Source organism: Leptonotus elevatus, chromosome 12 (genome assembly GCF_054856555.1).
Source record: "Leptonotus elevatus isolate MCC_2025b chromosome 12, RoL_Lele_1.0, whole genome shotgun sequence".
NCBI lineage: Eukaryota > Metazoa > Chordata > Actinopteri > Syngnathiformes > Syngnathidae > Leptonotus > Leptonotus elevatus.
In genome coordinates, this window is record NC_141250.1 from 19,997,400 (window position 1) to 20,011,981 (window position 14,582).

The 14,582-nt window shown below is 43.3% G+C and overlaps 1 protein-coding gene across 2 annotated transcripts in view; it reads left to right on the forward strand.

The window, feature by feature from the left end:
• The first annotated feature begins 72 nt into the window (after positions 1-72).
• fn1a (fibronectin 1a) overlaps positions 73-14,582 on the forward strand; it is a 30,343-nt gene continuing 15,833 nt past the window's right edge. For both annotated transcript variants that reach the window (XM_086091071.1, XM_086091072.1), the window contains exons 1-18: positions 73-1,019; positions 1,731-1,856; positions 1,975-2,112; positions 2,915-3,046; positions 3,231-3,368; positions 3,937-4,095; positions 4,468-4,665; positions 4,785-4,967; positions 5,038-5,214; positions 8,506-8,661; positions 8,963-9,091; positions 9,925-10,068; positions 12,517-12,638; positions 12,724-12,892; positions 13,205-13,390; positions 13,584-13,712; positions 13,836-13,925; positions 14,013-14,207. In XM_086091071.1, coding sequence (XP_085947197.1) covers positions 887-1,019; positions 1,731-1,856; positions 1,975-2,112; positions 2,915-3,046; positions 3,231-3,368; positions 3,937-4,095; positions 4,468-4,665; positions 4,785-4,967; positions 5,038-5,214; positions 8,506-8,661; positions 8,963-9,091; positions 9,925-10,068; positions 12,517-12,638; positions 12,724-12,892; positions 13,205-13,390; positions 13,584-13,712; positions 13,836-13,925; positions 14,013-14,207 — 2,704 coding nt within the window. In that variant the 5' untranslated portion in view covers positions 73-886. The remainder of the gene's footprint in view (positions 1,020-1,730; positions 1,857-1,974; positions 2,113-2,914; positions 3,047-3,230; positions 3,369-3,936; positions 4,096-4,467; positions 4,666-4,784; positions 4,968-5,037; positions 5,215-8,505; positions 8,662-8,962; positions 9,092-9,924; positions 10,069-12,516; positions 12,639-12,723; positions 12,893-13,204; positions 13,391-13,583; positions 13,713-13,835; positions 13,926-14,012; positions 14,208-14,582) is intronic.

Below are 14,582 nucleotides of genomic sequence, written 5' to 3' on the forward strand. Positions count from 1 at the left end.
TGACACGCATGCGCTAACATTGTTTATAATATCATTAGTATTCATCCAGCACAAATGCACTAGGGGTAACAACTAACAAGACAACTGTACCTGATTAGCCTACTAGGCTGAGCATATTTCTGACATACCAAAAACAAAAACAAACATCCAACTGTCGAACGAGCGATTTGAAGATGCAAATCACGGTTGCGCCATTTTCTGATGACTTTCAATGTGAAAGTCACATAATTCGCACCGCAAAGACCAGCTAAAGCCAGTTGGCACAATCTCCGGCTTCCCCATGACTTGGATTGGGATAAGCAAACACTTTTCAGATACACTTATTCAAACTTTGGGCGACTGCATACTACTGGAATCTTTCCAGACTGACGCCGTGTGACTCCATTCCTGCATATGACAAAACCTAATTGTAGTACCCTACAGCCAGCAATCTGCGCAGCATCAGTGCTCATCAGTGAGGTATGTACTGTATATTATGAAGCATTGTGCTGTAGGCTTTGGTCATCTTTGTGTTTACTACCTAGCAACAAGAAGGTTTAAAGGTATGTAAATATCTCATGTATTTAATTTAAACGAGAACGTCGCTATTGTCTAATGGTAATAACGAGTTTGCGTATTACGCATCATTTTGCGTAATCCACGATGGAAATGTTCCCCCCGCGCACTGCGTGGGTTGTTGGTCTCTTGGTCGAACCTCCTCCCTCCTTCCTCCGGTTGCGACTCAGCCATGCCCAGTCAGATAAAGCACTCCCACTCTCTGCTAACCTGCACACTGGGACCGCGCACGGGAGAGGGGCAGACCGTGATCGCCGAATTCTGTTGCACACCGGGAGTCCACTTTCATCTTAGTCTCTGGTGACTTTTAAGTGCAACATTTTGCAAAAGCATGTCCGGCAGAAACATAGCCGCCAGGGTGCTGGTTGCTCTGTGCATAGGGACCGCAGTGCACTGCATGCCCAAGGGGAACCTCAAGAACCGAAGACAAGCACAGCAGCATCACGTCCCCTCGGTGTCCCAGGGTAAGTTTTGGATTCTTCCAGTCTGCTCACATGTCAATTGTGTCATTTGCCTGCGTTTGACGTTTAACATAGCAGCCCGCCTTAATTGATTACCAGAATCCTTTTAATTTATTTTTGAGATCTTTTCACCAAGGTAAAAAGTTGCAAATGAGGAAAAACAATGTGTGGAATATTGGTGAGAGATGAGTGACTGAGGGTGTTTATGGAAGATGGAGATTATGAACAAAGAGCCAACTGGCGGTGGTGGGTGGCGAGGGAAGTAAAAGTGGAAAGAAAAGCAGTAGTTGTCCCTGCTGCAAATGATTTATTACCGTGCCAGGAGGTCCTTTTGAAGTCAAGTTAACACATCTAGGGTCAACTTCACAAACAATGGAGAGTCTTATCTAGCAATAAAACGTTTTTCTTCAAAATGCATAAATAATCAACTTGGGTAAAATTCACAGACGAGGAGTCTTAAAAATGTTTTTCATCTAAATGACAGTGTACTGCAGTTTTCACTAAAGTTTTTGTCATTGAACTTGACGCGGGAGTTGATTTTCACAGCCTCAGGTATAGTTTTTCGTGTATGGATTAAGTATTTTCCCTCTCACACTGTAGACAGATGGACTTTTCCCTTTTCTTTTTTTTTTTTAAGATGTCTGCTTATTGCTTCCAGCTTGTAGCAGCCACCCGGCATTGTTTTACCTTGCTTTCTTCTTCGTGTCCTGCCAGATGGCTGCACAGAGAACGGTCATTTCTATGGCATTAACGACCAGTGGGAGCGACAGTATTTGGGCAGCACTCTGGTGTGCACTTGCAACGGAGTCGCCGGCATTAAGTGCATAAGCAAGCCTGAAGGTGAGTTAGCATGTGTGTGCCTGCTGTGTTATTTTATCAGCAAGTCTGTCTTTATTTATCTCCCTGTCTGAGACAAAACAAACACACCTTCTCTTCTTGTGCCCCCCCCCCCCTTCAGCTGAAGAAAGATGCTATGATAAGATCAACCAGCAGCACTACACTGTGGGAGAAACCTACGAGAGACCCAAGGATGGCATGATTTGGGATTGTACCTGTATCGGGTCTAGCAGGGGGAAGATCAGCTGCACCATCGCCAGTAAGTTGGACAGGAAGTGCTGCCATGAATGGTTCACATACGCGGCCACACATTCCGGATTGCACACTGTGGTTTTTAACATCCTGAGCGATTTTGAAATCGTCGGAGACCCCACAAAGGATGAAGGGAATAAAAATCATAATGTTTTATCACTGCTTTTATAGTGTGTGGTGTACTCAAGATGACGGCGTGAGTGGCTTGATTTGTGATCATAAATATTTAATAGGATTAACATTTACGATTGTTGGCCCTGGCCGTCTTCAGAGCTGGTCAGGGGTGGGAAAACTCACTCTTTATCAACTACTCAACGAGTCGACTATACAACACCGCATCGACAGACTAACCGCTAATCGCCTTTTTGGCATCTTGTCTTCCTTCATATCAGCTATTTTACAGACGGCTTTTCGAAATGAGCTTGTTGTGGATGAGAATGGCGGTTAGCCTCGCTAGCTTCGGCTGTCCCGATCACGGCTAGTCTTGTAATATTCATACCAGGGCGAATGAGGGGCAGTGGCGCCATGTTGTCGGCAAAATGCTGTGCCCAGTAATGCGTCGAGCAACAACTGTGTGATAAGCAGAACTTTATTCATCACAACAAGCAACCGTGGCCCTACAATGCTCAAATATGGCTCAATTCTAATCTCCATTTTATCTCCGCGGTTGTCTCACAAGTGCGCCATTGTGCAGCTGCTTGCACTTAGCTGTGTGGTTAAATAATGGTTAGACATGTCTAGTCTTTCTTTTTTTTGTGGAAGTGACACGCATGCATGCCCCCCCTACCCCCCCCCCCCCCCCCCGCTAGATCGTTGTCATGAGGACGGGGCTTCGTATAAGATCGGAGACACCTGGAGGAGACCTCATGAGACAGGAGGCTACATGCTGGAGTGCGTCTGTCTGGGTAACAGTAAAGGAGAATGGACCTGCAAGCCTGTTGGTGAGTCATTTACATGCACGCACGCACGCACACACACACACACACTGGCTGTGACTAACTGTATGGTAACACGGAGGATGATGCGTTATTGTCTGATCACTCCGCACAGGTTAGAGTGTCTCCACATGAGTGTAATTGGTATTTTCGCGGCGTCCAGTAAGTGTGTATCTGTGTGTCCCTGCAGCTGAGCGTTGCTATGACAACACGGCGGGGACATCCTATGTCGTCGGGGAAACGTGGGAGAAGCCCTATCAAGGATGGATGGTTGTGGACTGCACCTGTCTGGGGGAAGGAAGTGGCCGCATAACATGCACTTCCAGAAGTAAGAGACCCCTTAATATGAAAAATTATATCATTTAAATTTTCAGTATTTATTTTCAGTTTTGTTCACAAGTGCATTTATTTGCTTGTGGCATTCGGAGGACTCCCTCACTGGTAATTCATTAATGTTCCCATTTTGACTCGTCTTTGTTTTTTGGTATTTGCTTTTGTAAGTTCAAACACAAGCGCTTTTTGTAGTGTCATGTTACATTTCTCACTTTCATTAGGAACAAACTGGCAAATGCCTGAACGTGCGTCACACAAGCAAAAAAGAAAATGTAATTACTGCTGGTTATTTTTGGGCTAGTCACATGTTTCTAAGTCTCAGCACTGCTACCTCTCAAATACCAATAAATCTCTGCTGTGCTCATATACTCACTGGAATGAAGATTGTGTAGAAAATTGTGACATACATATTACACAAATTGAATATTTCTAATATATCCATCCTTGCACACACAAAATCATTTGGGCCAAAAATGTCATGTTTTGCCATCATTTCAACATTGACTCAAAGATGATGTATTTGTCTTTTGGGATTATGATTAATGACTCACATCCTTTGCTAGATCGTTGCAATGACCAGGACACTCTGAGCTCCTACCGAATTGGCGACACATGGACTAAGAGCGACGCCAGAGGTAACCTTCTTCAATGTCTGTGCACCGGCAATGGCAGAGGGGAGTGGAAGTGCGAGAGACATGCCTCACTTCACACTACCGGCCTAGGTGAGAACTGATGATATCCTTATGTGTGTGTGTGTGGGGGTGTGTGTGTGTGTGTGTGTGTGTGTGTGTGTTTTTTTTTGCACCCAACTTCTGCTCCCCATGCCGAGAGAATAATATATAACAGAGACAGACGTGTCAAAGCGGGGGGGGAGGAAGAGCCAAGTGTTGACGTGAGAAAGACATGTAACTCATGATCATGACCTCATGAGACACAGAACAGAGGATGAAAAAAAAGACAGAAGAGCGTTAAGCATGGAAAAATGTGCTTCGAGATGTTGAAAGAAATGCTCTGTGTTATCTCCAGAAATCCTTTTAAGTTAATAAAGGATAGTTTCTCAGCCCCCTTGACCTAATTCCCACGTTCCATTTCAGGCACCGGCTCTCGCGTGATCACTAACATCCAACCCGCCATCTACCAGCCCGGCCCCGTGCCCGAGCTTCCGCAAGAAGGACCCTGTCGCACTGACTCCGGACTGTCATATTTTGTTGGCCAGCGCTGGCTGAAGAGTCAAGGAACCAAACAGATGATGTGCACCTGTTTGGGCAATGGCGTCAGCTGTGAGCAGTGGGGTAAGAGTCGCTGTTAAGTCATTAAAATCAAGCTGCCCTATATCTAAATGGGAGCTTCGAAACTCCAAATTCACTTTACAGGGTCGTAAACATTGTCACATGGTTGTGTTTTCATCCAGATGGACCGGCTCCGGTGTATGGGGGCAACTCAGGAGGTCAGCCTTGTGTGTTCCCCTTCGTCTACAAGGGCAAGACTTATCACGCTTGTACCTCTGATGGGCGCGCCGACGGCCAGCTGTGGTGTTCCATCTCGTCTGACTTTGAGACGGACCAAAAGTATTCCTTCTGCACAGAAAAGAATGGTGAGCCAAGGATGCAGTCATTTTGAGCAACTGCGAAGCCGGATGCTAATTTTGCCGTCTCCTTTCCTAGTCATCGTGGTAACAAGGGGCGGCAATTCAAACGGCGCTCTGTGCCAATTCCCGTACTTGTACAACGGCCGGAACTACACCGACTGCACTGCAGAAGGACGCAGAGACGGCATGAAGTGGTGCGGCACTACAACGGACTATGACGGCGAACAGCGCTTTGGATTCTGCCCCATGGCTGGTAAGTGGGAGTGTAAACTGGAAGAGGAGCAAATCCAGCTGTTTGGGCTGGAACCGCTTCATCGCTGTGAAAGAACGGCAATGAAAGACATATTTAAATGTGTCTTGCAGACAACAGACCGTCATAAATCACCATTTGCCAAATATTTTACAACGTCTGCAAGCCAGATATGTTTCTGATATGCTTTTTTTTATAGTGGACAGACAATCTAGTCCAGGGGTTTCAAATGTACAGCCCGCGGGCCGGATCAGGCCCGCAAAGGAGAATAATCCGGCCCGCAAGATGATCTTGTAAAGTAAAAAAAAAAAAGAGTAATGTCAGACCAATTAATCAGACGGTCCAAATCAAAACATAAACATTCATAATTTCACAAGCAATCCTAAAATGACCAATGTAAATTGTACACGGAATTGAACTGGATGTCATTAATTTACACACAATTTAAAGTTACGGTTTGTTAAAAGGAATAAAAAAAATAAAAACATAGACCAACATAAATCAAACATAAAAGTGGTGGATACGACACACATTCAGCTACCGTTAATACAAACACATATGACATACTGTAGATTAACGTCCGATAACTTCATTAACTGCACCACACAATGCATTCTGCGAACAATATACTGTATATATGCAAAACAGGTAGCTATAACATACCCGGAACTCATACGGGCAAAGTGTTGCCTCGCTCCATTTGCGTTTGTGTTTATTTTTTGGAACGATATATATATAGTTGAGGCCCGCTATTTAGCCTGCAAATGGCGAAAATCTGTGTATAACTGACGGCAATTGGTTTGAAGTTACATATATCATTTTACCAACCTGGCCCACTTGGTAATGAGCTAATATGAGTCGGACACCCCTGATCGAGCCAAATGTACGGTACGTCTTCTCAACACTCCACCAACGAATGTAATTAACAGATCCTAACGCCAATCATGCTCCCAGACGGTAAACATTTCTCCTCCCCGTCTGAAAAAAGGTGACGGCTAACTCAATTAGCATGTAAGCTCGTAACAAGGTGGAGTTAAAAGGCACCTTGCCTCGGGCAAATTGAAGTCGTTTGTCTTGTAAGGGACGTGTTGTTTTGTTGAATTGGTGTCAGTTAGAACTCTGCAGGCAACAAAGGGAGCTGAAAGCAATGAAACACCAGGGGGGTTATTGACACTAACGTCTGCGAGGTACTAATGAAATGGTACCGATGACGCGATCGGCACGTAAAATGAAAAGTCCACAACCAGCTGAGTTAGGTAACCGAGCTATCATCACGAGTCCCGAGACTAAAAAACTTGGATGTTGCGTCTGGGTGAAACTTTATCCTCTGATAGCAAGGAGAGTGAATCCCAAACAAATCTTTTGAGAACTCGCCTACATCAAAAGCTGCTCGGACTTCAAAGTTGGTAGATGGGAGATTAAAAAAAAAAAAAAAAAAAAAAGTCTGGCAGCAGACTGTAAAATGTGGAAGGGAAACACTGGAAACATCTGCAACAGTGAGGTAACGCTGTAAAGTGTGTTGTGTTATATAATAACTTTCTAATAATCTCGTTTTGTAGTGACGCATATCCTCATCTGAGTTGGATCATTTGATTATTCAATCCCAGTGTTTTATTTTCCTCTGAATCTTTTCTATAAATCTTGGGGCCCCAAGTATGGCCAACACCCAGTTGTTAGAAAAAACAGCCTGTCAATGTTTTAAGAGGGGGGGGGGGGAGATGGTTGCCTTTGCGCACCAGGGGGCCTTTGATTCAGACTTTAATGGCTTAACAAAGACTGTCAAAATAAACATTCTAATTGAGATGTTAATGGTGGATGCTAAAAAGATTCTTTCTCAACACCCCCACTGTTTTTTTTGTTTTTCTTTTTGCTGTGGCAGTTGTTGAAAAGGTTAACGTGTGTCAGCCATGTGGTCTTTTGGAAACAGTTTGTAGCCATCAGGAACAATTTGCATCAAATACTCCCTCATTTCAACTCAATATACTGAAAAAGAGGACCGCCATGAAAAATCTGCATATCTGAAAGAAACCCTTCGTTTGGCACTGCGACCACGTGGACGGTTCATGCGGATCCTTACATACACTTAAACAAGTCTTCCAGTCCGAGTCCATTTTCACCGCATAGTAAGGTGTACCTTGTCATGCCTTGAGCAATTGAATTTAAACCAAAAGTGGCGCGGTGGTGCACTGAATGCACCCTTTTCTGGAGAAGCATTTTAAACAAAAACAAACCAAAAAAAAACCATCAGTCATTTCTAGCTAAAAATGGCCCCTTTGGAGGCCAGGTGGTCTGTACTCTGTACAGGTCTGCCTCATGGCTGCATTCCAACACAGCAGATGTATTATCTCCTCCTGCTGACATTATACTATAGCGTTGGTTGTTTAGACTGAACCAAACAATTCTGGCGCAATGCCTTCCACAGTATGATTTTTAGATAGCGCGCCAGCATCCGGGAGCCCTTGGACCCGATGCGGCTGAACACGACTGAACAGTCTCACAGTGTGCCGGGTTTTGCAGCTAGGTTTATTAATCCGACCGATTGTAAGTCACTACTTTTGGTGCAGCGTCGGCCAACTGTAAAATGCCATGTGGTACCACATGAGCTATATAATAGTGTTTAACTTTTAAGACAGTTTTATCACATTCACACACACTGGCGCAAGATGCACAAAGTCAACCATGAACATTTCTTGACAATAATATGTTATTCGTGACCTCACTAGTCTAAATATGACATTCCGGTTAATATTGCGTTAGTGGAAAATTAATAATAGCCGTTTTTATTCATCTCAGGGGGCGGCCATTTTGCCACTTGCTGTCGACTGAAGATGACATCAATGTTGCTCCGGTCGGTCTCAGGTAATAAACAATCACAGCTCAGATTTAAAAAAAACAAGTGAGCTGTGATTGGTCGTTGCTTGAGCCCTGAGTAACATTGATGTAATGTTCAGTCGACAGCAAAAAGTGGCAAAATGGCCGCCCCCTTGAGATGGATAAAAACAGCTGGATTTTTCTGCTTAACTCATATTCCACTTACGCAATATCACCCAGAATGCCATATTTAGACAAATGGGGCTGCATAGAACATATTATTGTCCCACAAAAATATTTTGGGGTTGACTCTCTCTCTTTGATATAGACCACATGTTGAACACACACAATCATTCCCAAACAAGCACACAGGACAGATGTTTCTGTTTTTGGGGTCATTAGAACACAGATGTTCCTTGGTAACCTGTGTGATGCGTACCTACTCGGCTAATCAGCATCCTGGTTTTCATTTGTCTCTTCCAGCTCATGAAGAAGTGTGTACGACCAGCGAGGGGGTCATGTACCGCGTGGGGGACCAGTGGGACAAACGGCACGATGTTTTGGGTCACATGATGCGGTGCACCTGCGTGGGCAATGGCCGAGGAGAATGGAGCTGCGTTGCCTACTCCCAGCTGAAAGGTATGCGGTGTGTGTGCGAGTGTCGATTTGCCCTCTCTTGTGTGTTGCCATATCGGAGAGCAATATTGATATCACATGAGTGACAAGTTGAAAGGTCGTGGGTGACGTCTAATGAGCTACATGTCATAAGGTTAACGCTGAGTACTCACACCTGTGCATTGCCGGTTTCCAGTTGCACCTGCACTCCACACACACGCACACCAGATGTTCAGCAGCCGTGAAAAGACATTTCATTTGGCCTTTTGCTCATGCCCTTGCCTGTCTTTTTTTTTTTTTGACAACAGTCCTTTGTCTCTTTCAGACCAGTGTATCGTGGACACGCTGACCTACGAGGTGAACCAGACCTTCACCAAGCAACACGAAGAAGGCTATACGATGAACTGCACCTGTTTTGGACAGGGGCGTGGCCGCTGGAAGTGCGACGCCATTGGTGGGTTGGAGTTCTCTTGTAAAAGTCAACCTTATCATTTCTTGTTCTTCTATAATGTGTGACCTCACTAGTCTAAACATGACATTCTGACTTATGAAGCAAAATCCAGCCGTTTTTATCTATTTTAGTCGATAGCAAGTGGCAAAATGGATGGATGGAAAACGGCTGTATTGTGCTGCTTAACTCATATTTCACTAACACAATATTAACACATTCACTCCCAGCCATTTTCACAGAAGCAATCCACTTCACTACTGGATTTTGATTGATATTGCAAGGCCCACAGAATATTGTGTTCTTCTGCTATAAAACATGGAACCTACCAAAAGAAAGAATCAGGAAAAAAGTATATTTCTATCTGTTTCCGTTTTGCAGCAAATAGCATTCAAATATAGCTAAGTTTCAACATTATTCACACATCTATTTAGAAATGTGATTACCGGTAAATTAGCTTTTTTTCAACATGGTCCTGGTTGATCTATTTTCTCTCTGCTGACACCTGCTGGCCTTTTGTGTAATAACTATCATTTCTTCAACCGTTCTTTGCAGTTGAGAGGCTGCATAAAAGCCTTCTGTATGCTGTCACATAAAAAAACGTATATATACTTCTTTGGGACACTTAAAACAACTGAGAACATATTATTATTAAAAAAAAAAAAAGAATTGGGGGGGGTTGACTTCCCCTTTCAGGAATGTGAAATGGACACGAGGAAATTGGAGAATGAGATTATCCCAGTTGAGTGTGTGGGAAACGGGGTATTCCCTGGTTGTTTCAAATAATATCTCACCTTAACTCACCTACATGACTTGAACATTTCTTCAAATTTCTGCAGACCAGTGCCAGGAGCCGGAGACGCGAGCCTTCTATCAGATTGGCAAGTCTTGGGACAAAGTCATCCATGGAATCATGTACAAGTGCTATTGCTACGGTAACGGCATCGGAGAGCTCAGCTGCGAACCCCAGCAGTCCTATCCTGGTAAGATTCTTTTATTAGCGACTGATGTCGGCATGACAAACTTAATGGTTAATGCTCCTTTCTTGACTGACACACTCAAGAGTGTTGCTAATTTAAAATGTATTGTTGTGGTTGTATAGAACTGCACTGGATCATACTGAGAGGTGTTTCTATAGCTATATGTGGAGTTAAACACCACCACAGTAAATTACTATTACTACTAAAATGTGTCTAGGACTGCCAATCAAAACTAAACCTTCTATTTTTGCAAAGGTAATATTTATGTAATACGAACATTTGAAGTGAAAAGTGTCATAAATCACATCTAAAAGTGGGGCCATGACTTTGATGTGTGACAGAATGAGATTGGTGGGGTGTGAGTTACTCCCCTGCAAAAAAAAAAAAAAAGAAACCCCCCATTAACCACTCCCACCCTTCCTACACACACAAACACACGCACACACATTGGGAGCCTTTGTTCCAGCTAGCATGTGGCGCTTCCCCTCGCCATTACCACAGCTGTACAAAACGCTTATGCGTGCAACTGCATCACACACACACACACACACACACACACACAATCAAATTTACATCTCGTAAAAGGACAATTTTCACATTCATAGATTTTCTTCACTACTTCTACTTTAACCAAACATGTCAAAGAGTGTCACAGAGTTTTAGATCTGGTTGAGCAGTGCTTCATCACACACCAATGGCTAACTCATGAGCATTAAAGTTAGCCAAAATAAGCCAAGAAAGTTGTGAGTTGTACTTAATGGAGCATTTACTCTTAGTTAATTAAGCAGGTTAACGAGGTTAAAAAAGAAGAAGAAAAAAAAAGAAGTAGGGGACGTTTTAGCTGTAACTGGCCGTAATGGCAACCAGCTGTTGTGTGTGTGTGTGTGTGTGTGTGTGTGTGTGTGTTTCATACACCAGGGTTAGATTTTAAAAGTGAAAGTGAAGTCTGGGCTCCAAGTCAGGGTACCGCCATAAAAGGGAAAAAACAGAACGCTCCGTTATGATAAGATCCTGTAAAAGGCTTATTTGCTCTTTTGACTGTAATGCAACTCACTCTTTTGTAATATTAGTTAAATAAACCAATGACATTTTATTGCAAGTAAATGAAGCACGTTTGCTGTATTAAAAACAAACAAACTTGCAGTTATAGCACAGCACATGAAAAGGTGTGTGTGTGTGTGTACGTACATACATGTCATTCAATGCAAACAGCATTGATATTGTGACGTGTGTAATATGGACTCAGCGGAATCCGCCCTTCGCTCGTCTGTGTCTTTAATTGGTCCCAGATTGTTTTTGAGGTCTGCGTATCTGCTAGGACGTCTGGTTAACCGAGCCACTTGCTCGGAAACCTTGATTACAGGTCTGCTGTTTGGAAAAGTGGTGAGCAGCCTCAGTTCTTTATAGAAGCTTCCCGTTTCTATCAACAGAGCTTACGTCGGTCGGGTCTGATCTCCGCATGGCTTATGTTGTACGATGATACCTTCTTTTTTTTTTTTTTTTTTTTTCACACAGGAAACATATTAGGCTTCTTCTGTTTGCTTTTTATATACTTAATACTTGTACTATTTTGTCAGTGATGACATAATGGACTTTTTAAATCAGAACTCCTGTCAGCCACCAAGAAAACTACAGAACTAGTTGAAAATATTCCAGGCAATCAGGGAACTTGTTTGCACAGATGTGGGGCAGATGCTTAATGGTTTTTCGGCAGAATGCAGCAAAAACCTCAGAGGTTTGAACGCGTTTCGTATCGGTGCGCTTCGACATGCTTACGATGGGCGCGCCCATTCGACACCCAAGAGATTAAATAATCACTTGCTCTATGGGATTTTTAGGTGGCCAGGAGCAAATTGACCATCATCTGCTGTTAATTTGGTTTTGCTGCTTAATGGCAACATTAAGATCTCATTTGTGCATCCATTCATCCATTTTCTATAGCGCTTATCATCGCTAGGTTCGAGGGTGAGCTGAAGCAAATTGCAGTTTACTTTGGACGACAGGCTGGGAACAGCCTGTCCAATCACAGGAATCAATCATCATTATCCTAAAACATTGTTCGGGCCATATGTTATATATTAGATCGATTAAATGTGAAATAAATGAATCAGTAGATTTGACCCCACCCAGTATATATCTATTTTTTAATTTTCCTGGTGATTGAACGGATGGTAGAGACGGGTAATAGCAGAGCGCAGGATATTAGAGTCTTCTCCCATATGGCTGCTGAGGTCCAGGCTGGAATCTGACAGTTCCATGCTATTTTTTTCTTTTTCCTGGAAGACATTCTTACGTCATTTTGCAGACGAGATTAGTGTGCTCCCGTGTAGACAAGTAAGCTAATACTTCATAATAAAAAATTGATGACGCCGCCCTTTGAATTTCTGTCACGTTATGAAATTTTGATAGTTATCAAAATTTTCTGTACTCACTTCCTGTCATCTCTCCTAGGTGGTCAGCGTCCTGTCCAGGTGATCATAACAGAATCTGGCAACCAACCCAACTCCCACCCGATTCAATGGAACGCCCCACCCTCTGCTCACATCACCCAATATATCCTCAAATGGAGGGTGGTGAGTTTGACATTCAGATTTCATCTCGATTGTCGCCGTTGTTGTTGCAAACATTAATGGCACTTGATTGTTTTCCTTTTGAAAGAAAAATAGCAACAATGCATGGATGGAGGTGATGATCCCCGGTCATCTTAACTCCTACACCATCTCTGGACTGAAACCGGGCATCACCTACGAGGGTCAGCTGATCAGTGTGTTGCGGTTCGCACAGCAGGAGATCACACGCTTTGATTTCACCACACATTATGGATCATGTGAGTTGAGAGAGTCCGGGTCTCATGTGTGAATTATATGAATGCTAAAGAGACAATTATTGTAAAATATATGTTATAAATACGACAATTTTCCCAGTTCTCGTCCTTCCACATTTCTCCGTGGATTCAAACCTTTGCAACGTCAACATATTCACCTTGTTAAAAACGTCTTTCTACTTTTCCATGAAAAAAATCCATTTAAAATGAATGAAGACATGTTCCAAATTGAAGTCAATTCTTCCAACAATTTTTCACATTCACAAACTTGTGATTGACTTTTTTTGTACTCTTTTTCCTCTAATCTTCTCGCAGTGGCGACATCACAAGGCGAGACCACCCAACCTCCACCAGTGGTGGACACCTCCGAATCGGTGACGGAAATTACCTCCAGCAGCTTCGTCATCTCTTGGGTGTCTGCCTCCGACACCATCTCTGGTTTTAGAGTAGAGTATGAACTCAATGAGCAGGGGCAGAGCACCGGAGAGCCGGTGGTTGTAGGTCAGTACAAGAATTCTGTGCCACAAAATAATCACGTGCTTTGAATTCTTGTATCTGTTTTTCCATGTCCTGAGAAAAGCGTGTACCTCTTTACCCACATTTATTAGAGAATCTTGACATTTGGTTTATTTTTTGTTTCCTAAATGTTTAACTTGGGGGGGTGGTAACATGTTTGTGTATATTTTTTGGCCAGACCTTCCCCATACAGCTACATCCGTGAACATTAATGAGCTGCTACCAGGGAGGAAGTACACAGTTAACGTCTATGAGGTGACTGATGCTGGAGAGGACAACCTCATTCTGTCTACTTCACAAACCACCGGTGAGCGGCGACGAGTATCATCTGAGAAGCAATGCATCTTTTTCTATACTTTTTGCTCATGTTTAAAATACGCCTAAAAGAAAAGATCTCAGCATCTCACACTACCTTTCTTCCATTTTCCAGCTCCTGATGCCCCTATCGAACACGAAGTGGAGGATATCGGAGAAACCTCTATTGTGATTAGCTGGGATAAACCACTCGCTCCCATCACTGGTACGAAAACCGGCAATATGGTCGCTTGCAGTTGAGCAACCCCTTGGGACTACGTTCACACGTTATACTTTTTTCTTTTTGACACAGGCTATCGTGTAGTCTACACGCCATCCATAGAAGGCGAAAGCACTGAGCTGACTCTTCCTGACACCGCAACGTCCGTGACGCTGAGTGACCTGCGGCCCGGGAAATTGTACAATATTAGCATCTACTCAGTGGAAGACAGCTTGGAGAGCGAGCCCATTTTTGTGCAGGTCAACACTGCTGGAGATCCACTGCCAGGTAACTTAACTGCATGTGAGCGATTACGAACAAGGACTACTCAGAGGCCGGGCTGGTGAAATAGTATCGCAGAGCACTTAAGTAGGCGATCCAGGGTCGCCATGGCGATATGACAGTAACCACTTTTCCTTATTACAAGCCAGTGTATCATTAAAATGATGTTGCAGCTGCTATTTTATTGATATATTTATGTTCAGATTGATTTCCACTTAACAGTGACTTTAAGGTAGCCTACTTCAAATCATCCATCACGCCGTTGAATCTTATGACCTATTTATGTCTTGAGTTTGGACACCTTCCAGCCAACTTTATTGTTTATGTTTCCTTTACCTAATGCAGTAAATTGAAATCGTTTTTCAATGCAAAGTGACATCG